A 27261-nucleotide genomic window follows, 5' to 3' on the forward strand; every position below is an offset into this window, starting at 1 on the left:
AAAGAAAACATCCAAAATACATATTTAGGTTTTTATTTTACTGCAATTTACCTATTTGTGTCTGTAGATTTCTCCTAAATTCACCAAAAGTTTGCATTAGATAATTCCTCATTTGCACATTAAAACATCAAATTTCAGAAAACTTGTAATAAAAAAAACCCTCTGTAAAAACCTTCGACCCTTATATGTCAACACAATGAAACAATAATTTTGAACCTGGCGTTATCCAGATTTCTGTTCTGGAAGTGTATGCAAATTAGCACATATTTGATAACATAATGCATCATTTGCATATTCAAACATACATTTTCAGAAAAACTTGTAATACAAAAAATAATTGTCTTAATGTAAGTAATCAACTGAGGAAGTTTGAAGGTGATCTATATTATTTAAATTTTTTACCTTATTCACCTGAAGTGTCTCCCCTTATAACTGAAGCAGGAGAAGCTGTGAGACTAGAAAACAATACAAGCATACTACATAAAGTGAAAATTAGTTTATTGATGTTGTATGTACCAAGAAATGTTTCTCCGTTTCACAAGGTGGAGGTGGGAAACATTATTTTCTTGCAGTCCAACATGTCGTATTGTATACAGAACATGGAGTCATGCATGAGAAAAAGAAGAAAGGAAGCACTTGGGTTTGGCTGGCATTGTTCAGCCTCACATTCATACACGACGCTGTGCTCCCGACTCACACAAGTCCTTGTCATAGGCACATCTGACCGTCTTAACGGAGCGGCGGCGAGGTGTGCGTGTAGCAGACCTGCGTGCTGTGTGTATTTACATGGAGCGTCGTGGTACCATCTCAGCCACACACAGCCGGAGTCAGGGACAGCAGAAGCAGCATTCACCTCGTCCCCACACATGATTTGTTTGTTGCTTTCATTCAGCAAAAACGACGGCCTAGCTATTCTACTTAGTAGAAAAATTCATATAGTATAAAATGAACAATGGTATTTAAGTAAAAAAAAAAAAAAAAGATATGCAGTTAATAAGCACATGTATAAAACTCATTTATACATTTAAAACCTTGTCGCCCATTGAAGCTTTAAAGACAAATATAGTGCTTTTTATCTGAACTGTACAATCGCCGTTCCTGCAGGAGAGTTGTACATGGCAAGTTATACTAGCAAAAATATAAAATGCTGAAAAAGCAGTATACATTTGACTTCCGTTAGGTAAATGTGTGCATGATCTGAACTACATTAGATTCTTTTATTTTTTTTAATAATCATAGCTTCTAGCTTTTTAGTGGTAAAAAATATTAGGATTCCTTTTTGGTCACATATCCAACTTGTGTTTTTGACATTCCCCATCTTTCTGTTAAAATGCTTTGAGCTGAAGTTCGTAAAAACGTTCAGGAGAAACATTGATGTATGAACATAAATCACAACTGGCACCTCAGTCGACACAGGTTACACTCCTGGTAGTCATGTGACATGAACTTCATGGCACCAAAAAGTAGAAAAGAGGGTTGGTCAGGGTTCTGCTAGTGTTGAACTTGTATGAGCTGCATGGATTGAGAGAACAGAGCTGCTACATCAGCAGACAGAGTCAGTACTGGCCGGCAGTCTCCCGCTGCGTCGGACCTCCTTCTCTCTTTTCTCTCGCTGTTTCTCAATCTTCTCCTGGGCCTTACGCATGTCCTTCAGCTTCTTCTTGATAGTTGAACGGTCGCTCTGACTCGACACACCGAGGGCCTGAAGGATAAAGGGCACAGATTTAGTGCAAAATAATGGAACCATATTCTGGCCACAAGGTGGCAGTCAGAGGTTGATGAGGCTCGACTAAATAATGACTTCTCTAGCAGTGAAAAAGACCTTATATGATTAAAATATTATTAATATAATCATTATTATACAGTTAGTTCAAAGTTAATTATCATCATCATGCTGTTTTGTTCTTTTACCTTCAACTTGTCACTGTCCAAGTACAAGAGCTGCTGGCCGTCCACTCCCTTAGCTGTGAATTCAGGTGTGTATTGGTCCATGTTCATGCCCATCAACCAGTGACAGACCTGCTGATTGGTCCAGTCAGGGATGGGCCGGTTCTGCCACTGATATTCTTTCCCTGTAGCTACCGGTTCATCATCCAAAGTCTACAGAAAACACAGATAATACAAACAGATATTAGAAAAGAAAACATACTGTCACTTTAGTAAAGAGCATCAGCATTTATCCATCTTGTAAATGAATTGAATTTTTTATTAAAATTTCTGTGCAGGATTCTGAAAGTCTGAGTGAGTTCAACCACCTTGTGGGGAAAAAAGATTACTCATGTCTGGTACATGGAAAAATACTTATACCAAAAAATATATATAGTTGAAGCCTTCCAACGACGTGCAACAGCCATTCGATGCCATGGATTGTACTGTATGTGTTATGTTATGTGTCAGTTTTAATCAATGTTCCTAAAGCACAGTTCAGTGGCGAATGGTGAAATGCACCTCATTCACAAAAATCACTTCAATAAATTTCGTCTGAGTAAATGTATTGTTTCTATAGGTGGAGAAATTGCTGAAAAGCAGTTCAGCTTAGCGACGGGCAAGGCTGGGGGACCAAAATAAAAAAGTGAAGCCATACAACAAACAAAACTGTGTACAAATTTCCCAAGCTAGCACAAAGAAAACAAGCGTGCAATGACGGCAAAATACCATTTACATTCTCAGATGCAGGTCTATGTGTGTTTTTTCATACTGCATGTTTTACTGAGAGAGACTGGAAACTATAATATCAGAGCAAACTGCTGCTGAGCAGGCAGCGGAGCAGTCGACGTCGTCCTGTGGTCTGCCAAAGCTTGTAAAGAACACGAAGCACTGGTTGACGGTTTCACAGAGGCAAAAGTACAAACTATTAACATCACAGCTGACTCAAGAAAAAGCTAAGCCACGAGACTTGTTTTTACACAAAACAAAACAGCTTTAACACACACACACATGCAGCTCTCTTCTGTCATCACTGCATTCACAATTTAATCTAAGCTATGACAAAAGGAGGGGGGGGAAAGGCTCAAAGAGCATGCTTGAGAATGTCCCCTTTCAGCCGCATCAAGGCGTCCCACACGGCTTTTGTGACGGCGCAACAAGGAGAGCACTCACCTCGCTGGAAGAGAAGATTAAAGTGTGTGAGCGCCCAGACAGATTGGGTTCAGCGACTAACCCAGAGATGTCTGAACTGGGACAGGCGGGGTTAGAATCATCTATGACTGAAAAACTCTGGAACAAGTGGAAACAAGGAACGCAATTTACTAAAGCAAACACATCACCAACAACAACAGTTCTGTGCCAAAACATACAGGTGTGACGGCCTGGTGAGTCCCATAAGGACTGATTATGATAAATGATTAAAACTGTGATTTCAGTGGCAGCAATCCAAGTAATTGATTTGAGCAATAAGTGATCTTCAGCACACTAATCCACCACCAAAACTACACAACCTCTAAACTACAACAACTAACTACTTCTAATGAAACACACAAGCACACACAAATTCAGGTATGGGGTAATGTTTTTAATTTAGTTGGGTAGATGCTGTGAGATTAACTATTTGATTCATCAGGTGATTTTCTTTTTTTATGCGGTCTAAAAGTTAAAAATGTGGCACAAATGTGGGTTAAATTTGGAACCTGCAGGCTATTGCACCAGCTATGTGCAAGTTTAATATGCAGTTTAATTTCAATGTAGCGTAAGAATTACACTCCAAACAGGTTGCAAACTAAAAGTTAGTTACAGTAGCAGTTAGTGTTGCTGTTATATCTGATCAAGCTTCCGGTTAGCTGGTGCAACGAGCCCTAGAAACTACTTTTTTGCTTCGTCTGTTTCGTCTAAAACAGGCCACGAGGCTGTCTGAATGTGGATAAAAGGATAATTAGATAACATTAGTTTCTTATGTAACACTACCACATACCCAGTTCAAAAAAGAAACATGATATATTCATAGGATGTGCTGAGGTGAGACATTGCAAATCACAGAACTCTATTTGTTAGTAATGCTCTACTGTGGCATCTAAAATCAAAAGCGTAAAAAACAAAAAGGTGCGTATACTGTACCAAATCTAATGAGCGACTGAATAAAGAGGACCAGGAGAGATTTGTCTGTTTAAAGGAAACACGGTTCAGTGAGATTAAAATGTCCAGGCAGCAAAGCACCTACCATTATAATGCACACAGCAGCAAAACCAAAACCCTCTCTCTTAGTAATCAGTTTCTTCTCGGTTCAGCCCGTGTCTTGATCTCATTAAAACGGCATCGTGGGAACACCAGCCCGACCGCAGCGTGTGTGACAGTTCGCCACGCGGTTCACTGGGTTCGTTTGATGTGTCACTATTTGCAAACTTGTTGAAAAGCCACCAAATACTTCCGTGCTAGCTCTCTGGCTAACATATGGATCCAGTTATTGTAGCATTTGAATCGGAACATGTTTGGAAACTGCCTCCCATTATGTTCCTACTAGTTTTACTCTTTCAGTGAAGATAGAAATATATCATGATGATGGAGGACAGATGAGGACTGTTCTACAGCTGGCCATGGAGATCAAGCTTGTGACCCCTCGCTGATGTTATTATATCTCAATACTAGATATCTTATCAACGTTTTGCTGGATGCTAATGCTCTCTATGTCCGATATTTATGTTCACATACAAGTTACAAACCTTATTCTTGCGGTCCTGGCTTTGCTCACTGCTGGTCTCAGTTGCAACGTACGGCAGGCTGCTGCTGGACGACGAGGGCTCTCTGTCTCTGTCCCTCTCTTTGTCTCCGAACCAGTTGAAGGGCATACAGGTGGGGATGGAAGTCATTGAATCTGCAGGAGACAGGTTCCCTCCAGACTCCTCCAGTAACTCTGCCGACCCTCTGAGGATTGGAGAAATAACAAAGATACAGTTATCCACACTCACATTACACATGTGACAGCTTAATACACCATGTGTTGTTAAAGTGACTCAGTAAGTAATAACCATCAGATATAGGAGGAAAACAAGAAAGTAGAAAGGGGCCGGTTGCATAAAGATAGACCTAGTCTTTGTCATAAATATAACTTTAAGTCAGACTTGCTATGGACAATACAATTTACCTGTTGCATAACGCTTCCCTATGAGTGAGACTGACTTTTCATTTTCTTTAGTAGTAAAACTAGTGATAGTTAGTATCCTGATCCACACTGATCCTACCAGTTGGTGGCGGCAATGCATCATAAAGTTGTTTGCCAACCACCATAAAACTCCAACAAAGAAGAAGCAATGCATTATGGGTGAAATAAGACACTTAACAGAAGAGGAAAAAATGGCAAATACAACAGCAACAGCGACACCCCAGCAAGTATGGGAGAAAACATCAGAAAAGGTAAGCAGGATACATGTAAATGTAAAAAGTAATGGATAAACAGTTGACATAGTTAACTAAAAGTTAGCTGAAAGTAGAAATATTTAGCTAAATGTAAAAATTAAATCAGCCTTAATATTTATGCATCAGACAGGCTTAATTAGACTAGTCTAACCTCACAATCTAAAACCAGTGTAAGCCCAAGACTAGTCTTAATCTAAGTTTATACAACTGGCCCTTGGTCTTGTGTAGCTCAACATTTACACCCACAGACTAACATAGATTCCAGTAATACTGCAGTTAACGTCTTCATGGAGTTCAGCCATTTACTGTACACAAGCCTTTGTTTGTTTGAATTACGGTGTTTCTATTAATAATCCAGTTTAAAAAAAATAATTTGGCCATCTATCTGTGGCACTTGCACCACTATTTACAACAAATTGTTTTCATTGAAACAACAAATTGCAACAAATGTGTTAGAAAACATGAAACCACAACAACTCAACAGATATTTTGGAATATCTGTCACCTTTAAATTAAGTCGAGCGATAACGTACCTGCTGTCCAAAGACGCTCTCATCGCCTCCTTGTCATGTTTTTTCCCTTTGCCACCTGACTTCCGGAGGCCTCTGTTGATGTAGTATTATTATTTTTTTTTTGTTAGTGCAAAAATGATGGTAACTTGGAGACCAATGACAGTGATCACTGTGGAGACTTACCCAAAGTCTGGAAATCGTCTTTTAGGTTTTCCTGCTGACGACGGCTCATTAAGCTCCTCTGCAATGAAACGATAGACTTAGTAACGACGCAACAGAAGCGTTGCTAATGCAGCCATCACATTTTGGTCTCGCATACCTTTGCTCTTCCCTTTGGACTCCCTTTTCTTGACATTGCGCATCAATCCGGAGGGCGAATGTGGCGACGAGGCGTCTTTTGGAGAGGACAAAGGAGGACTTCCGCTGCTTTCAACGCTGTCTCCCTGGGATGGCGACAAAGACGGGCTGCTGGAGAGCTCTGCCTTACTCCTGGACGCATCCCTCGGCTCTCCTGGATCATCTTTCGGTCCATTCTCAGGATAGCAGACGGGCACCGGAAGGGACAGGCTCTCCTGGATGGATCTCCTCCTCCTGGGAGATTCCTGCTCCTCCTCCTCTTCTTCTTCAGTTTCCTGTGGGGACAAAGCTAATTATTTACAAGGACAATGCGAGGAAGAGGGGATAAAAGCTTATTATATAACTGAAAGCTCCGCTCTTCAGTACCGATTGGCTGAGTCATGTACACAAACACTATAAAAGGTGCATTATTGTTTTGTAAAAGCAAAAAAAAGACACTCAAGGAGGTTCCCTCTTGTATTTTAGAACAGCTGTGAATATCTTCAGGCAATTTTAGGAAAAGTGCTGCCTCAAGCAGCACAACAGTGACTTCTAAATTTTGTTTTGACATAACAAGAAGACAGATTCGCCACAGAATAAGTGGCAGTAAAATTGTCAGCTAGCATCACCGCATGAAATCCTGCATTTTATTGTTCTGCTCACAAACTTTAATATCAGTTATTATGTGCTCTGCTTCTTCTATAAAAAGGGAGACACAGGGTGTTTTGTCACCATTAGTTTCACCTCCAGAAAATATCATTTTGAGTGTGACACCTTGATGGGGTTTCATGTTTCATGTCATACCTTACATCTGGCCAACTGTTCAATCCAATTACATGCTCATATACAACACAGCAACATATCACTATCAGCTGTTCCTGGCTGACCTGAGAGTGACTTGAGACCACCGCGAGGCTCTCCTTCAGTTTGCTCCGAGAAGGAGGCTGACGTTTGGCCTTCTGGGCCAGCAGGCCTTTCGCCCGGTGTGCACTGGTGTCCAAGCGCTCAGTCTCAGGGACCAACTCCCTCCAGTCTTGTTCTACACAGGAGAGAAAAACAAACAAACAAACATACCAAATAAGTCATAAGACATGGTTTTAATTATTTACCAGGGTCACTGGAGTTTATGATGTGTGCTTGTGAATGTTTTACAGATCACATCAATGAAAGGGTGACGTGTGTACTTCCGTTTTAAACTAGATTGCATTGTAGTAACCCTTTGTACCTAGTAGTGAGTCAACAGATTGTGTGTTGGTGACTGGGTCTTGGCCGAGTAATCTCTCGTCTGCTGCCGAGTCCTGACCACTCTGACGCTCCACGTCTGACGGCCCTCTGGACTCCAGGACAGCTATCTGTGGACAAAACAACTCATTTCAGTGTCTCTAGCGAGTCTGCTGTGGTGTATAAGCAATTCTTTTTTTCAAGCTGGGGTCTTACCCTGTTCTGCAAGCTCTCCAGCTGCTCCTTATACCACTTGTCTTTTTCATCAAGGCTTTTTTTCAGCTCCTCTTCTTTCTTCACAAAGTCAATCTCTCTGGGGAGAAAACAAGGAAATGTGGTTTCCCACCAGTCCTTTAGCCACTAAACCACTTAATCTCAGAATTTAAATCAGATCTTATACCTTAGTTTAACAATATTTAATTTGACTTGAGTAAAAACCACTGAATCCAGCAGCATTGCACCCTCCACCACTAAAGCGTTGTGTGACTCAAGACAAACTCACTTCTGCTGGTAGTCCTTGAGCAGCTTCTTGGCCTTGTTGTACTTCTTGTCCAGGGTCTCATGCTGGGCCTGAGTCTCAGCTAATTGTTCATTCACAGTCTTGCACAGACCCTGGGCTTCCAGCCAGTAACTCTCCAACTTGAGGATTTTGTCATCGTTATCCTCGATCTTCTGCTCCAGTGCGGACTCCCTGGCTTCCCACAATGACCTGTCCTCCTCGGAACCCCTTAGCTGTACAGAGATGGTGACATGTTACTTACAGTAGATGAGCTAAATTGAGTTGGCCTCGGACAGCCTCTGTGTTACTTGTAGTATTAAATAGTCATTTAAAAGACGTAGATCTCACATTTTGTCTGCTGGTTGTTCTTCAACAACCTACCCTAAATGCACTTACTATAGAATTTAAGTGTACAGCCTGCCAAGAGGCTGTCAGTATAAGTATCTTAGGAATATTCATCTTAATGCGAGTACATAAGAGTTAAAAGTTCAGAAGCAAAAAGGCTGCGAGGAAACCACCACTCTCAAAAAACAAAAAGTCCCATATATACAGTATAATACTAATAGAAGAAACTTATATATTTATTTCTCTTGTATATTATGTGAATATCTTCATCTTCGTCATACCTTTTCCTTCAGTTGATTTATTTCAGCTGCGGCAACGCTGTGTTTGTGCTGCAGCTAAGGAACAATAAGAGGGAAATAAAAAATTTGGTTACATCCGTTACTGTATGTTATTAATAATCTTTGGTTGTCCACACAGAATACTGAAACTTTGATATGTATTTTAAATGAAAGTTACAGAGCGGGTGATACCTCTTTGAACTTGAAGACCATCTGAGAGCCGTCCATGTTGCTCGGCATAAACAAAGCCTCTGAATCGGGCAGCTCAAACATCTCTACGTTCTGCCCTGGAGAGAAATTGGAGCACAGAATCCTCTCTTCCACTCTGTCGTCCTCCTCCTCGTAGCGCTCCTCCTGAAGTATGACATCACACATGGCATCACATAATGCAAACACCGACACACCCTGCATGCCCAGGAACATGCTCAGCATGTGTCAACAACACTCCCAGTTCACCACAGTCTGGAGGGGAACGTTGTAATCAATACATCATAACCAAACATTGGTGGGATGGTTCAGGCGGAGGCACTGCGGGAGTTTGGCTACACATACATGTCTGTAGCATCGAACACATTAACTTGAACAATATTCATCACACCTACACACTTTGCATAACCACAGAGCCACTAGAAACCGTGTCCACTTCCTCACTAAAAGTTATGCAACATTCCCTTTTTTGTCTTTGGCTGCTCCAGCAGTAAATCCCTCTTATATTCTCTGCCCACTCTCTCTATCGTAAAAAACAGAGGCTTGTGGCTGCTTGAACTTCAGGAAGCAAACATTTCACAACTCTGGCAGACAGGCGGCGGCGGTCGACTGAACAACTTCCAACGCAGCAGAATGGTGACACATGGCTTAACACCCAGCCAGCTGCTTGTTTCCTGGTTGAGCTGAGTGGGCTTGCAGGGCAGGCGTGGCAAAGGGGGCTAATACCGAGTTCATGTCATGTCAGAGTCAACTTCATTATGAGTGTCCTGCTTGTAAATAGCATTCAGATCAACATCCAAGTCATAATCACAACCGGGAAAGTCCGGTATATCCAACTGGGTACTTAATCACACAGAAATACCTGAAAACCACACAAATAATCCGTTTTGATGGGAACGCTCACAAGTCAAGTATCTTTCCCATCTCTACCATCCATCCCATATGACATGAGCATGGTATAAGGTTGAGCAGCGACGTTGAAAGCTTTCTTTCTAACGAAGTCCCGACTCACCTCCTCTGTAGAGTGCTCATAGGGGTCATCCAGGTGTTCTTGCTGTTCCTGCTGGTTCTTCTCCTGCTCTAGTGTCTCGCTTATGAGGCGGGCCACCTCGCTTTGCGTCCCTGGCTTCTCCCGTCCAATCAGAAACCTGTTTTTTTTTTTAAGCAATATGTTAGTGCGCCATAACATGTAAACATATTTTACATGTTGGCTGAAAATACCTCACTGCAGCTTCTGTCGGGTGTACTTGCTACAGGGAAATGCAAATTGTGGCGCTGTCACCGTGTGGGTGTTTCCTTTCAGATCATTATCATGCCACAATACTTTGTGTTGCCTATTTTCACTTTAACGAAATAATCATTCATGGCCTCTGGACTCTCAGGAGATAAAAAAGACTCAACTGTTTACCACTTATTTCTAATTGTGATAACAGTGGCTCTGTCTTGATTTTACGGGGGTCTAGGAGACGGGCTTTGAGCTGACCTCACGGTGCCTTTGGTGTTCTTCAGGACCGTTGCAGCAAACAGTTGGGTGACGCCCACCAGACTGACACCATCCACCTCCACGATCTGGTCATTCACCTGTATGCTGGAGACACAGAAGATGGTAAATATAAGGAAAGATTTTCAAAGCATTTCCACAGAAGAGTTAGGAGTAGTAATGATGGAAAAAACACAGTAGTTTCAATGCAGCTGGCAATAAATCGAATCGAAAAAATGCCTGGGAAATTGAAGTAGCGACTATTTTCTTTAGCTTCCTAGTGCGGCTATAAATAAATCTGGTTGTTTGTGTCTTGTGTGTCACTGGGCTCTGGGGGAATGAGCAATTCCTAGAGTGCGACATTGTGGTGGTGCAGTGTACACTGAGTACCATGTTTCCGGTTGTATATACAAAACATTAGCAGTGACTCTTTGACTTAAATGTGGGGTTGTGCAAAAAAAGAGGTTTCAGCGCTCTTACTCACCGTCCGTCATTCTCCGCAGCTCCTTGCTCTGTTATTGTTTTCACAAAAATGCCCAGCTTCTCCAGACCCTGGTCAGCTCCCACTCCCATTCCTATGATACTGATGCCAAGTCCATTGTCTCCTTAAATGCAGAGAAATTACGATGAGTGGGTAGAAAGAACTGCATTCAAAAAGCATCAAGTCCACATGTTGATACCTTGACACACATATAAAGATTTAATAAAGATCATGTATAAAGATTAAGATCAGTAATTGTGTAAACTTATTAAGAGCTGTGCTTTATGTGCAGCTAAGTGGGAAAAAACGGTTTAAGAAATGTTTCTCACTGGTTGCTTTATGACTGATGTTTACTAAACTCACCTTTCTCTATCTCCACAGGGAACACATCCATCTTCTCCACTCTCTTCTCCAGCTCATACTCCGCAGACGCCGCCACTGGATCCACGTCATCGTTGCGCCGATCATATTCCTCATTGGAGAAGGTACTGAAGACCTGTGATGGTCAAAATATGAAGTGCATAGCTTCAGTATACCACCTCACCAAGTAGCTAACCATCAGACAGATATATGTTGAGGGGTATCTAGACTAGAGGATGTGCGCAGACATATTAGGCATATTGTTTTCACTTTTGAGTTCTTATTCATCTTGGCAGGCTGAATAAGGAGACATTTTTCATTTGAGAGAAATTGCATGGGGAGGGAGGATTACACTCTTACTTTGGACCGTTATGAGGGAAATTAAAGTGCCAGAGCACTACTGAAGCACACTTCAACAGCTGCTGAGAGACAGCAGAGCCCTCTGATGATGATTTGGACCACTAGCATTGAAATTCACTCATTTATTTATCAAACTGTGGCATCTGTTCTCACAATAGTATCTGACAGGGATTATGAAGCTTGATGGTCTTTAGTTATCCAACCATATAGACTGCATTGTCAACTCTTGTTGGTGATCTTTTTTGCAATCTTTTATGAAAGATTTATCAATCACATTTTTTTAACAGCTGTAAATCAAGCCTCTCAGCGACACGGAAGCGGCAGATGCATTCACGAGACGTAACCCTTGAGGACTTTCATCAGAGTTTTTCAGAAGTTGTGAATTTAGCAGGCAAGGCCTCGCAAAGCACTGGATGTGCCCCAGAGGCCGTTTTTCTGGTTGGAATTATAAAGCAGATACACACAGTAGAGCAGAACATGAGCAGCGTGGAAAGTAGGGCACAGCTGGGCTGAGAGCTGAGCAGTGGATGTAGCAAAAAGATCAATGCTCGGAGGCGACAAGTGTTGTCAGCAGCACAGTACAAAGAAATATAATAAAGAGCAATACAAAGGAAACAAAGTAATCCCTTAACCTTCAGTCAACATCAGCCTTAAGGGTTATTACATACAACACCAATATGTGCCATTTACCTTGAATACCACGGATACCACCAAACAGGAATGGTATTCGTAATCCACTCTGAACAACACTCGAGTGAGCGCTGCAATATTCAGCATGAAATGGACTGGGGATGACCATGTGTTGTGACTAAGTTACTACTACAATGTAATAAGAGTACACAGTTCATTCAGTGTCAAGACAAGGTTAGCACAGGGCTGCAGCAAACAACTATTTTCATTATTGATTATTCTGCTGATTGTTTCTTGGTTCATCTTTTCAACAAAAACACAGAAAACATAGTGAAAGAAAATGTCCATCGGAGTTTCCCAGAGGGCCAAGGAGGCAAAACCCAAAGATTAACTTAACATTAACAACATTAGGACTTAGAAAACCAGCAAATCTTCAAGTTTAAAAAGTCAAATCGCAGTGAATCTATGCTTAAAAAAACTCCTTAAAGGGTGTGCCTACCTGCATTGTGTTCCGCTTTTTTTTTTTTTTAAACTGAAATGCCCAGCCGTTGCAAAAAGCAACGACGTTGGTTACCAAAGTAAGCTAATCAGACCTAATCAATAAGGTTATGAATAATGTTGAGGACTGGCTGAGTCAAAGTTAGCTGGAAATAACTGAAAGGGTTAGTTCTGAGTCTGGTTGCTTTGAAGAGAGCGATATATAACGGCTTCAGTTCCCCGTCAGAAAGGGCTGTCTGACAGTGAGGTAAAGCGTCTGTTGACGGGAGCAGCAGGAAAACACATTTTAGCCACCTAAAAAATAAAATCAATATCAGTCTAAGCGTATGCTATATTTAGAATATTTTCACCACTTTACTTTGCCATCAGACAGACCTTTCCGATGGGGAACTGAAGTCGTTATATTGCAGTCTTCAAGACCAGACCAGACTACATTCCCATTTCATTTTACCTCACAGAACACGGGAGTTGCTGGTCTACCGCTAAAACATACATACATTTGAATGTTCGGATTTGAATACATAAGGAACACCACTGGGAAGCTACAGAATGATATAAAAACCTAAAACAATTTAAATAAATAATGAGTATTTGTTATCAAACTACAGTAGTTGCCTAGTAATTGTCTGTCACTTAACTAGTTGTTGTAGCTCTAGTTAGACTCTTGGCCATTGGACCTAACACAGTCCTAACAAAACAAGGAGAGTGAGACTAGTTTATAGAGAAGCTAAAAAGTAGATTAGAGTTTGGCAGACTCCATCAGGGGCTAATGCCTGATTATGGGGATGAACCCAACAGTGGGTCTGTAACATAAACCCCCTGCTTGGTCATCATTAGTCTTAATCTGGGTGGAGTCATGATGATAATGGTGGTGGTGGTGGTGGCAGGATGCTGGCATCAGTGCCCAGGTACTGCTGACTGAGTTAATGACAAGCATCATCTGCTCTACTGCGCGTATGAGAAGGAAGGGAGTTGTAGTTTTTCTGAATACTAATTGGATGGAGTAAAGCAGGAGAGTTTGCTTTTGGAAATCATACACAGGAATGTGGGAGGACACAGTGAAGGATATGAGCCGCAGGTAGAATATAAATGAATAAAGGGAAAGAATGAATGAAGTAGTCTTCCTGACTTCTAGGTGTGTTGTATTCTAGTGTGCAACCTTGGATATGTGAGAGACATCACTAATCCGTGTGACCAATGTTTGAGTTTTGCTCCCATCATATTGAGAGTACAACCCAGGTTGTGGTTAACACAATAAAAGCATCTAACAACAAGGTGTAACGGTTTACTATAGGATTACAGGATTGATTGAGACATTGGCCAAGAGGACGTGTGATGTAATCGAGTAAACTTTTCCACTCTGGGCAACAATCTGAGGTCTAGGTCCTGCGGCGTGTCAAGACTTGAGGAACCACAAACGATCTCCTTTCTGTCTCCTCACTTTGTAACCTTAGTTTGGACATCAGCCCAAAACAGTGCAGGCAGTACTTTTCCAGATTATCTCACTCTGTTCAATTTGTTAAAGTGAATTCCTACAACTGTTTCTGCTGATTTTCACAGACACTTATCCAAGTGGAATGAATCATATTGTGTTATCTTGGAAACAAGATGTACATGTATTGGTTTGGTACGTTTGCGGGCTGGTACCTCTTCCCGTGTAGACTCCCAAACCAAATGAAAGCAGATTAGAAACTTGAGGATTATGCGCACTACTGCAGCTCTGTGGTGCACGCAGGAATGCTATTCATGGGGCCTCGACCCTCCATCAACCCGAGGGAGTCAGTCCTCCTCCGTCTAAAATCCTCCTCCTTCCTTTTATACTTACTGCCACAGGTTTATCGTCTATGACCTATATCTGGTGCTGTTATCTTTGTCACACAAAAGGTGAGGCCAGTGCACACAGCGCCGGAGAGCACTGCAAACTTTTTAAACAAGCAACTCAAGACATTTTTGTCCTGAAACTTGTTTTGCATGTCTCTGAACAACAAGCTTGAAAGCGCTTCTATAAATAGGCAAGACAAAGCGTATCAACTTCTAATCTACACAGTTAAAAATGGATTCACAAAACTAGAGCAAACGGGAATTTCATTAAGGATCAAAAGATGCTTTTTAGTTTAGACTTTGGAGACTTTAGTAATGAAGGGTTGAAAATGTAGGCTAATGGAATATAGGGAGCACCACCGTCTGCATCCTTGGTCCCGGCATTAGCTGAGCAGCAGCAGTCCCGACTGGCTTCTCCTCTCTACCTCCCCACAACTCCAAAGTCTGACTTCCCTGTTGCCATGGACTCCCAGGCCTTTTTCGAACAATGTCCTGTTCTTTGCTGAAACCTAATCACTCAACAACTGTTTTTTCTCTGCGAGAAAGACAGAAATCAATCTCTTTATTAGCCTCTCCCTCACAAACAAGCCTTATACACAGCTCAGTGAGCTCTCACACTATTATCGCTGTCTCTAGTTATCACACTAAACGCCCATTTTCCTTTGTTTTTCAGGACCATGCCCAGTCCACCATCAGCTCAAACCAACACACTCAAGTTAAACTGTGTCCGACAAGAATGAGAGACCAACGAAGGACTAACAATCTCTCCTCAAATGTATACAGAACAAGGTATTTAACATGTTTTATCACTGCGGTCACTGAGGTTGTGATGTGGGTCAACTGACTGCTATGCCATTTTCATATTTCCAGTCCCTCCAACAGCAGCATGTGTGGGCTTTTTCATCCATCTCCAGCAACTGCAGTGGTCTACGTGTGCTCACATGCACACATGAACACATGCCCACACCCAATTTGAAAACCCTTCCCAACTCCATCTTTCCCTCATTCCCCTCCCCACACCGCTGAATACCAATGTGGGAAATGAGTCAGCAGCTGCGAGGAAAAGCAAACCAGAGAAATCTCTTGCCAGTCCAAAAACGAGGGCTGACCACTGGATCGGGAAGCTTGTAATGTAAGCGGGCTTACAAAAAGACAACAAATCAAAAACATGCTGTGAGAGCAGGCCGTGGCAGGGGTGGCGGCCTGGCGGAGATCATAGAATAATTAGGGAAGAAGGCATGGGGCCCAGTTTTTAGATCTTGTGTAAACACACCAGGGAAAAAGAAGAAAATATAGTACTTCCTGTATGGAATTATTAACACTCTGTTAAGTTCACAATGATTGACTGTATCTGAAACAACAATATTTATGTTTTAAGTGTTAGTGTATGGCCTACAGCAGGAAGAGGTGGAGTCTGAGTGCCATAATGGAATCCCATTTCGAAAGAAGTGCAAACAAAAACAGGTTGAGCAGGATATAGATGGCCCACAAAAGCTCCTCTTGTCCTGCCGAAAACTTTTAACACACAATTACTGCTAACTTTCAGTGAAAACACACAGTGTCTGCTAATGGGTTTGTCTGTAATCACATAATGAAAGCATTTAAGGCAATCACAATCAGCCCCAGACTCATCCCAGGCCAAGTTGTTTAATGAACAGCATTGAGGCGACTGCATTAGTATTCCTCCCCATTTTGTCGGATAGTCACCAACTTGCCCAGGTGGCTGGAGGGAACTCAGATCCCACAAGGGGAGGGCCTGTCTGCTGGTTGGACGAGGGTGGAGTCTCGTCAGACACATTCCTCTGACCGGCAGAAGACCCGTCTCAGATAGGAAATGGAAAGCATAACACTATGGGATGGGTTGGCCACAGAGGCCAGAGACCAAATGTGGAGTTTGCCCCTTTTGCTTTTCACTAATCACATGAAACACAGATAGAAGAGTAGAGATTAAATCTTAACTTTCCAGTGTATGTAAAGAATAGGGGTGGGGGGAAGATGAGTTTACTTAAGGATCGTGATTTTGAGTCGATTCACAATAGATTTTTGTATGTTGTTGATAAAGTTATGTTGACGGAACGAAAAAAGATTAACTCGATCGCAAAAGCACAGCTCCTGACCGATGTTGTTGTTGGCGCTAACATGAAAGAGTTATCTTTTAGTCCATCGTCACAAAAGGCAAATGTTTGGGTGCATTTTGGATTTAATAATTTAATTATTAGCTTTGCATGATGAAAGTGAAGTATTTTGTGGATACTTTGTACCCCATCAGACTGTTTTTTAAGGCATGCAAATGCCCGTAAACTCCCGTTCAAGACTTCAGCAGAAACACCACAGGGAACCCATGAAACTCTTGGTATCAGGCTCCACATCAATAGAGTGATGCAGTTTTTGTAGGCCAATCAGGAAGTTAGCATCGCCCCCTGGGTTCCTTCGAGAAAAAGCCAATGGGATTTTTCCATTTTGTTTTGGATTATTGCAGAAAATAAGCTCTGTGGCAAACAAACGTTAATGATACTTACACGTTTTGTGCCGTAAAATAATCTCCACGAATGACACACCAGCGTGAATGCAGTCGCCAGAAGTAAAAAGCTAACGTGAAGCTATAAACCAACTACACCACGGCTGCATGAACGCGAGCATAAACAACGAAGCTGTAAAAGACACGTAAAAGCTTCCAAATTCACATGTGGGATATTTACTGAAACAAACAAAACGTTAAAATCTCTTAAGCTTGTGTTAACCACAGACCCCATTTCAGGCATCTAAATTAAAACCCATTCAAAAACTCATTGACTTCCAGATGAGGGAACCAGAAGTGCTAAAATGCAAACTCATATCCTGGTTTTAGGACTCATTCCTGCTCCAGTCTATGTCTACAAACTACAAAGGTGAAATGTCTGCATATACTAAACAAAGTTTTGCCGCGGGCATATGGGAATCCTAACTGACAAAAGGACGTGTATACTTGAACAGTGACCGATGTGGACAGTAATTATCTACAGTGCAAACAAAGAACAAAATGCCGAATTCTTTCAGTTACAATGAACTCTGCAATCCTTCACCACACCCCGTGTGTTTGGAGACGGCACCATGTGCTCACTTGACCAATAACTGCTGGGGGTACTTCTTGTGACTCTGCGAGGGCGGGGCAAAGCAGCAGGTGCAGATCCTGCTTTTAGACATTTTCTTTTCTGTTACGGCGAACCGGTTTTTGACTCCTGTTCTATATGTCTTCATGTGCAACATGACACACCAAGACCAAAGACAACCTATCTAGAGATCCCACATAACTACTCCTGAAAATGACTGCAGTCTTTGTCCCCAAGCAGATAACACGCCTACAGCAGGGAGCGTTAATCATTCAATCACTCTTGGCTTTTTCACAAACTATAGGGTTCAGAGCGACAGTGAATTCCAGTAGATGCAAACCTATAAACTTCTTAAAAAAAAAAAAAATGATTTGAGGTTTAAAAGTTTCTTCGGATAAGGACAAGCCTAGACACACTAATATTACAGGCCTGGTTTTTATTTGCAGTTATAAAGGAAACAACGTCCTCACTAACACCAAAGATATAATCATTATGAGCAGTGGTGCAATATTTGTACTGCTCATACAGCCAGAGGGTATAGCAAACTTATATACTGACACAGCAGCAATGGGATTGCAGCATTTCAATGCCCTACTAAAGTTTGAGTCTGTGTTACCACATATACAGGAGAATCTTCTCACAAAACAAAATGTATAAAATAATAGCTTTTCAAACAGTTATTTCTTTCCTACATTGCACATTTTGAGTATTTTCATCACAATGCAACTATACCAGGTACATCAAATGCATTTAGCAACCATAAACATCCAATATTGGTAGAGCTGCAATGATAAATCGATTATTTGTCAACTATTACATTCACTTCATTTACTATTCTGATAATCTATTTGAGTAATTTTTTAAGAAAAAAAAAGTTTCAATTTTCCAATTCCGGCTTCTATAATATTTTCTCTATGACAGTAAACTAAATGTCTTTGATTCGTGGACAAAACAAAACATTTGAGGACGTCATCTTGGGCTTTGGGAACCACCCATGGACATTTTTCACTTTTTTCTGATATTTTATAGACCCAACAACTAATGGATTAATCATGAAAATAATCGTTAGTTGCAGCCCTAAATATTTGTCTCGACACAAGACTTTCACTTTAAGCAATTACTGAAAGTGTGTGCACTAATGTCCTCCTTAACCAAGTTTGTTTTTCAACCCTGATGCATGTACTACTAAACTGGACGTCTCTTTTACTTCACAAAGAGGACCTTTCTTCCACACAGGACACCTCCTCTGTCAAGAAGCCTCGGGTTACGTCGGGACCTAATCCCGTTGTGAGCCAGAAGCACAAAGCACTTCCTCTCTCCTTGTTAGCTGCGACTCGAGTGCTCGATCCCAGTGCCGGCTCTGACCAGCAGACTGTGGAGAATGATGCAGTGCTAGCGGGGAGGCCTCCCTTTGTCAGCCAGGCCACAGGTAGTAGAAAGGTTGGCTGAGGGACATTTATGTGACTTAATTGGCAAACAGGCATACCACGTAACCTTGACCCCGTGGGTTTAATCCAAGCGCATGTCATTGTTTTGACAAATCTCTCTGTGTTCTTTCCAGCCTGTCCATTGCATGCACTCAGTCATGCATTTGTATAAAAAAGCTAATTGGAAACTTAAAAGGATGCTTGGACATTTTTGGACTTGCTAGTTATCTTCACATCACAGTTGTTCATTTGTTGTTGCATACCGGTATATCCTTTACTTTCCCTTAGGTGCTATCACAGCAGATTGGTTGGTAGAATAAGGACTGGGGGAAAAAAACTGGGCATTGTACATCCTAATATTAAAAGCATTTACTACATACTATTAGTCCATATAATTCAATAATTATGGAACTGAAATTTACATCCACACTGTATAAAGAAAGGTTTGAAATATACATCATAGCTTGAACTGGTCAACATGGATAATTATTTATCTTGTGGTCCACTGAGCAGGTTTTTGTAATGGGAACGACGAGGTACGAGGATCACGGGACAGTTTGATCATTCTAGTAGATCTTAAACGATTAGTAGATTAATCAATTACAGGGTTCCCACTCTTTTCTAGAGATCATTTTCCAGGACATTTTCAGTGATGATCTAGCTGGTATGACAGTCTCGTCCATAAACTACCAACTGAACGTTAATATTAAACTGAATATATCTTTGCCCTTTCATATGGCAATGTTACCCGGTTTGAGGAGCTTTGATAAATAGACTAGTAGTTCATTCTCAGCTAATGGAAAATAGGAGAAATAATTTTCAAGGACAACATAAGATTTTCCAGGACATTTGACTTTTTCCTCTCATTTTCCATGATTGGAAAATATCTGGTCATCTGTTTTACAGCTTTTCCAGGACACGTGAGAACCCTGGATTAGTCAATTGACAGAAAATTAATCTGCAACTACTTTAATAATCGATAATAATCATATAAGTTATTTTTTAAGCATAAATCTTGAACATTACCTAGCTGTAGTTTCTCAACTTGCTGACAATTTGCCGCTTTTCTTTGTCTTATGTGATTGTAAACTGAATATCTTTAAGTTTTGCATTGTTGGTTGGACAAAACAAGTGATTTGAAGACGTTACCTTGGCCTTTAGGAAATGTTCTGACATTTTAAAAGCCAACTAGACTTCTGCACCTCCTCATGGCTCTGTTTTCAGGCTTAAAAAATCTAGCCCGTGATGGGAGGTCACAAACGTTCTCATTTTACAGCTAAACAGTACACTACAAGATGTTTCTGAAAACATTTGAGGAGAGAAATAGGCATTACGGTAACAGAATATTGATTCATATTGATCAGCGCTGCCTAGTTTGACCGTTTGATCCGAGTTTGCGGTTATTTGCTCCATTTTTACCCACTGCAGCTTTAATTGAGAATAGAAAATCGTCTGATTAATTGATTTTGAAAACAATAATTAGTTGGTTGCAGCCCTACATTCCAGATCCATCAGCTTCACTCATATTATTTGCCAATGCTGTCTGCTTACTTATACCTTTCACATACTAAATTGCCATACCAGCACTGCACATATTATTTGTACACGGTTTGTACAGCTAATATCTTGGGGGATGTAAATTGATACAATCTGGCATGAACAACAATACAACCTTGTATCGGCTATTTCTGTTTTGCATAAAGTCCTCCTCTCATTGTTGTACTGAGCAGTATGTGAACTGCTACATAGAGGTGACACAGTCTACCATATTGTTGTGAACTGTAAAGCTGCGTTTATCTCTGTCAAAGCTCCATTTTGGGGCGGAGGAGGCGCACTGTTGTTTGTGTCCACTCTAGGGTCAGCTTCTGGTCCCCTCTCCCAGGACCCCCTGCCAGGATGACTGGGATGGGGGGGTCCACACCCTGAGATAACAGTGCATTTTAAGGCCTGGATAAACACTGAGCTGTTTACAAGCTATGTGGAATGCTCTGGAGTGATTTGTTTTTCCCTGCTTTAGCCAAATGTTGTGTAGATATGGTGGTTGTGGGATATCTATGGTAAAAATTACAACCTCCACTTCCACCCCACCCCTTAAACATACACACTGGCAATGTTTACAACAATTGATGTGTGGCAATACCAAAAGACATTACACCAGCTGTAAAATCAGTTCGGAGCACAAACCTGTAAAGCCTGAAGATATATCAAAATTGCAGTCTGTTTCTCCGAAACTTATTTGTTCAAGGAAGGATAAAACACATCATCACTTATATTGGTGATGCTGAGTGTCCATAGACTATTTGGAACATCCCTAGCTGAGATTAGATAGTGTATGAAAGCATCTAATGTCATATTTAACAATGGTCAAAGGCAAAATATGAGTTATTCTGTCAATCACACAACTCTACAAACCCAATTGTAGGACTTCATCAATAAAGAGGTATTAGACCTCCAACTAATAAACACTAACAACATGAAGGAATTCAGAGAAAAGAAACAGAATGTCCCTTTATGCTTTTCACTAAAGATTCATATCCTTATAAATTAGAATAATCTGAAAATAATCATGTGCCTCTGTGTCCTCCGGTGCTCCTAATGCGATCTGCAAGATTTCACAGACCGGAGGGAAACAACCAATCAGAGCCGAGCTGGAGCCTTGCCGTCTCTGAGCAGCTGACAATCACTCGCGAACTCCGATCAAACGGTCACACTAGGCAGCGCTGATCAAATATGAATCAATAATCTGTTATTGTAATGTCTATTTCTCACTTCAAAATGTTTTCAGAAACATCTTGTAGTGTACTGTTTAGCTGTAAAATGAGACGACATGGCTGCCGGGTCATAGACATTACAGTAACAGAATATTGATTCATATTTGATCAGCGCTGCCTAGTTCGACCGTTCGATCAGAGTTTGCGAGTTAGTGACAGCTGTCTCCATTGAATGGACAGCCAATAGGAACGCTCTCTCTCTGAAATGACCTGTGATTGGCCAAAGTCAATTTTGGCCAAAGATTTTTTAAAGCCTGAAAACAGAGCCATGAGGAGGTGCAAAAGTCATCTCTCAGAACACTTGAATTACAATATGCTGAAAGATTATTATGGAATCTTTGCTCAATGATGCCAAAAATATTCTGCCTACTGCAGGTTTAATGGATGGTAAAATAGATCAGGAATTCCCCAGCTGTAATAAGATAACTTAGCCATGGTCTGTAAAATAGATCGTATGGGTGAATATAATCCCTGAATTCCTCATATCCATGTTGGAGGGAAAAAGTCCCTCATGAGTGTGCAACACATGATTCACTAGCAGAGGGGAACCACTCTAAATGAGTAAAAATACCCACGAAGTGCAGTGACTCAGGGGTGGCAATGATTTTTTTTTTACTGTACAGTAAAGTTCCATCTCACTGCTCCTTCTTTCACAAGCTCTTATGCAATGTCAACAATATCTCCAAAAATACCACAAACAGTGTTGCCAGCAAACGTCTTCCCCTCTCTGTCCTGATCACTTGCAAGTTTTAGGTGATGAGGCTGTCAAACTACCTGCTCACTAAGATTAAATAAACCTCAGTCAGTTTACGAACTGGGATGATGATACAGTGCAGCAGCTGTGACGTTAACATGCCCAACTAAAGCATTCATTCTCAGCCTCCACTAATTTGTCTCACGTCTGCAGGGAAACACCTAGGTCAGACAGTTGCTGAATCAGCAGTGACGGTGGTTTATAATGACGGTGGTACAGTGCAATATGCTTTTAGGCTCAGATGTAAACAACACAGCACATAATACTAACCTGAATGGGGTGTGTGGAGAACTTGATTTTCCTCTTTGGTGGAGGCTCCTCCTCATCCGACAGCCCAGTGGTCTCGTAACAGTCATCATAATCCCCATACATATGATCTTCCTCCTCTTCTTCCTCCTCCTCTTCTTCTTCTTCTCTAAGGACCTGGTCCACATCTCTGTCATCCACAAATGCCGCATTCTCAATACCGTACACTACTGGTGAGGCTCTATCCAGGATGCTCCGGCCCACCTGCTCCTCCAGCTCACTCTCCTCCTCGTCTTCCTCGCGATCATCGTCGCCATCTCGATTCACAACGTCTTCCCGTCTCTCCCTTTTCGACCCAAATCGATCGTCGTCCTCCAAGAGTCTACCTTCGCCCACGGCCTCTGCTATCCTTTGCGTCTCTTTGTCTCTCGCTAAGAGAAGATGAGCAGGGTTACAGTTCAGTTTTTCCGGTGGAGAGGTTCTCCTCAGGTCTGCTAGCGGGTCGTCTTTGGGGCTTTGCACCTTCTGTTCTTCAAACACACTATCTTCAACGTTCTCATCTTCGTTCTCCTCGCTCTCTGAGGACTCATTCTGAACCACTACCAGTTCTGCCCGTACCACGCCCACCCCCCTGGAGTCCAGCGATGAGCTCTGGCTGGACGGCTTGTCATTACTCCTGGTCTTTTCAGGGTATTTAGCCCTGTTAGTGTTCTGAAACCCACCAGCTGATGGAAGAGGCTGCTTCACATCCCTTGGGGGCGGACTATGTAGATCCCCACCAACAGATGTCCTACTAAATCCATCACTGGATGATGAGGAGTGTTTGTAGCCATGGCTAACTGGGCTTGTTTTTTCTGTTGAGAGGGCTTTGTGACTGGCATCAGTTGTTGGAGAATTAGATTTGTATGCTGCATTGGTAACTGGGACTGTTGTTTTAACACTAGACCCCAAAGATGTTGGTTTGTTACTGACACACGCCGACTGGGATGTATTTTTAGTAGTGGCATCAATCACAGGGGTGGAGTTAGTGGCTTCTTTAACAGGAGATTTGTTTGAGCTGTCCCTTGTTGGAGAGACAGGCAGTGAGTGTTCAGTCGTGCTGTGTTGTTTAGCAGACGCCTTTCCTCCCTTTGCGGCAGCTGTGGTGTTGTCTTCAGAGTCATTCTCTGCACCATAACTATCCAACCTTTTGGACATGGGTCCTGCATTCAACGACACTCTAGACACATGCTTTTTCTCACTATCAGCCTTCTCATCCGCTTGACATTTGACTGTTGATGTTGGAGTTTGCTCTGATTTGATAGTGGTCTCAGAGGATCCCGATGCTCTCCTTGTGCTTTTCCCCTCATCAGACGCACTTCCCAGGGACAGACGATTTACTACTCTGTTTGTAGACTGTTTTTCAGCTGCAGGCTGCTCTTTGATGCCCCTCTCAAAGAGTTTTCTGGTCACTGAAAACTTCTCCGCCAAAGCCACTTTGTCAATCTCAACATCTTCCCCCTTGGGTGTTTTATCCAAATTTTGTGATTCTGGGCTTGTGGCACTGTTAGGGGTAGATCTGGGAGTGTTGACCGGAAATTGCAGCTTCGTTGGGGACACCGGGGACACATCGGGCTTTGGGGTCACTTTCCCCTCCTGGCACTCCTGTTGCTGACCATCCATCTGTAGGAATATGTTCTTTATCTTGTTCACTCTGGTGCCAAAAGGCCTCCCCCTCGAGTCCTCCCGGGTGTCCGGGCTGGAGCCATTTGCATATGATTTGGCGTCGCCCTCGGATGATTTGGACCCATCAAAGTTGCACTTAATGGCGTGGAAGTCAGACTTGTAAGCATTTCTGTGAGGGGATGCGCTCCTCAGGGTCCTCTCACCTCCTTTGCTTTCCGCTTTGATCATGTTTAGCTTGTTTGTGACTTCAGTCCAAGTTAGAAAAGCCGGGTTTTTTGGAGAGACTGTGGTGAACTATTATCCCTCGACTTTTAAGCAAGCGGTGCCATGGGTCCGGTGGATCTTCTTATACTAAACACTCACAGCAAAGTCATCTAAAGAGAGAGAGACGGACAGTAAAATAATGAATAAAATCTGTTAATATCCATCATAAGATAAGATATTCCTTTATTAGTCCCACAGCGTACAGCAGCAAAGGGGATAGTGCAAAAAAACAAGATGCATCAGCTAACACAGTAAAAAAAAAAAGAGCTAAACAAAGTGTAACAAAATATGAACCATTTAAATAGAAGGAAGTATAAAAATAGGAGCAGCATATACAGTATTGACAATAAACAGACTATTAACAATAATAATTGTCACTATGCTTCATTTAAAATGAGTTCATACACAATGATCTCTGTCTGTATGCAAACCAAAACAGTGTGTAAATAAGATTAAAACATGAAAAGGTGAGTTAGATTATGAACGTTGGCATGCTGTTGAATGGAGAGTAACTTTAACCAGCTATTAACTTTAATAGTACTATTCAATTGGTTAGACCAGGGGTCAGCAACCTGCAGCTCTGGAGCCTGATGCAGCTCTTTAGCTCCTCTCCAGTGGCTCCCTGTGGACTTTTAAAAATGGAAATGAATAACTGTTTTTTGTTTACATTTTTATTTTTATTTATCATTGTTGTAGGCCTATGGTAGTACAACGGAGTATTAGGGCCACATAATAAAGTCAAAGGTTTACAAGAAAAAATTCATAACATTATGAGAATAAAGTCATAATATTATAAAGTAGTAATTTTACATGTTATTTTCTTTTTTCTCGTAAAGTTATGACTTTATTCTCGTAATATTACGACTTTTTTCTCCTAAAGTTATGACTTTATTCTCGTAATATTCTGACTTTTTTCTCGTAAAATTCTGACTTTTTTCTCGTAAAGTTATGACTTTGTTCTTGTAAAATGATGACTTTATTCTTGTTATATTACGACTTTTTTCTCATTATATTACGACTTTTTTCTCCTAAAGTTATGACTTTATTCTCGTAATATTACGACTTTTTTCTTGTTAAGTCATGACTTTATTCTCGTAAAGTTATGACTTTATTCTCGTAATATTACGACTTTTTTCTCGTAAAGTTATGACTTTATTCTCGTAATATTCCGACTTTTTTCTCGTAAAGTTATGACTTTGTTCTCGTAAAATGATGACTTTATTCTCGTAATATTACGACTTTTTTCTCGTAAAGTTATGACTTTGTTCTCGTAAAATGATGACTTTATTCTCGTAATATTACGACTTTTTTCTCGTAAAGTTATGACTTTGTTCTCGTAAAATGATGACTTTATTCTCGTAATATTACGACTTTTTTCTCGTAAAGTTATGACTTTATTCTCGTAATATTACGACTTTTTTCTCGTAAAGTTATGACTTTATTCTCGTAATATTACGACTTTTTTCTCGTAAAGTTATGACTTTGTTCTCGTAAAATGATGACTTTATTCTCGTAATATTACGACTTTTTTCTCGTAAAGTTATGACTTTATTCTGTAATTCTCATCACTTTTTCCCCCTTAATGTGGCCCTAATACTCTGTAGTACATTGTCTCTTGGCCCTCACTGCATTAGACTTATAAACTATATACTTAGACTATAAACTGTGTTACCTTCATCATAATGATCTATAAGCTGTTACCTTCATCACAATGATCAGATGTTTTGCGGCTCCAGACAGATCTTTACTGATTTTTTCCCCTAAAATGTCTGTTTTGATAGTAAAGGTCGCTGACCCCTGTACTAAACGTTGTTCGTGTTAGAGAGGCTGGATCACAGGTATATAAAGTTAACCTCAGCGGGCCAGCAGCGTTAGTTAGTCTCAACTCTTCATTGTGGCAGTTGAACTACGAGCCGTCGGGAACTCTCCGTCTCTCTCTACACACACACAACACAACACAACACCGCTCAAACTATACTTTTTACGGCTCTTACCTCCTACTTGTTTCATCGTGTTAGGCGCCCGATCGATCGCCCACAATGTCCCCAGTGTTTTACAGTACTAAACTTCTCCCTTGTTCCTCTCTCACCGCCATCATTCCCCGCTCCGCTCCGCTCAGCTCCAGCAGCGTTGTTCCTCTCTGCCTCCTCCTCCTCCTTGCACTTCCAGACCTGACGCGGGGCTGCGCGGCGCGTTCACGAGTCTCGACGAGAACAGAGAGAGGGAATCGGGGGCGCGCACACATTCCAGGACTGTAACCCACCACCACCATGCTGCACCCTCCTCCTCCTCCTCCTCCTCCTCCTCCTCCTCTTTCTCCACAGCCTGCAACAGACAGACACGAGGAATTGTGGGAGAAAGAAAGGCGTGGGAAAGAGAGTTTACTGTATATCTGAGCTCACCTATTAGACCTCTGCACGGGCACCAGTCCACACCTAGACTAGACTACATAAACAACTCACTACAGTCCATTTACACTGAGCATGTAGTACAACCAGGGCTGGAAAAAGTTGTATAGTACACATGGAGAGGGGCCTTTAAAACTTCCCCCTAGTCTATGCACTGTTTTCTCTGAGAGATTGATAATATATTAGCATTAAAGGGGCACTCCATCCATTATTTATTTATTTATATATATATTTATATACTGTATATTAGGGCTGTTAAAGTT

The 27261-nt window shown here is 41.5% G+C and overlaps 1 protein-coding gene across 4 annotated transcripts; it reads right to left on the reverse strand.

Moving 5' to 3' along the window:
* Nucleotides 1-481: 481 nt before the first annotated feature.
* ppp1r9ala (protein phosphatase 1 regulatory subunit 9A-like A) lies at nucleotides 482-26781 on the reverse strand. 4 transcript variants are annotated; one of them, XM_037789398.1, is made up of 20 exons: nucleotides 26585-26779; nucleotides 22686-24700; nucleotides 11069-11201; nucleotides 10709-10829; nucleotides 10228-10332; nucleotides 9757-9892; nucleotides 8730-8891; nucleotides 8541-8594; nucleotides 7918-8147; nucleotides 7632-7728; nucleotides 7420-7546; nucleotides 7082-7233; nucleotides 6178-6490; nucleotides 6042-6099; nucleotides 5880-5951; nucleotides 4653-4854; nucleotides 4051-4095; nucleotides 3100-3216; nucleotides 1912-2100; nucleotides 482-1702 (listed from the first exon to the last, which is right to left on the reverse strand). In XM_037789398.1, exons 2-20 carry the CDS (start codon nucleotides 24552-24554, stop codon nucleotides 1544-1546), a joined length of 4341 nt encoding a protein of 1446 aa, XP_037645326.1. In that variant the 5' UTR covers nucleotides 24555-24700; nucleotides 26585-26779; the 3' UTR covers nucleotides 482-1543. The 4 variants fall into 4 exon arrangements, with proteins under 4 accessions (XP_037645326.1, XP_037645327.1, XP_037645329.1 ...); XM_037789399.1 differs by lacking the exon at nucleotides 4051-4095 and having other exon boundaries at nucleotides 26585-26778; XM_037789401.1 differs by lacking the exons at nucleotides 3100-3216; nucleotides 4051-4095 and having other exon boundaries at nucleotides 26585-26778.
* Between the last annotated feature and the right edge of the window lie 480 nt (nucleotides 26782-27261).

This window comes from Sebastes umbrosus, chromosome 13, assembly GCF_015220745.1.
Source record: "Sebastes umbrosus isolate fSebUmb1 chromosome 13, fSebUmb1.pri, whole genome shotgun sequence".
Taxonomy (NCBI): Eukaryota; Metazoa; Chordata; class Actinopteri; order Perciformes; family Sebastidae; genus Sebastes; species Sebastes umbrosus.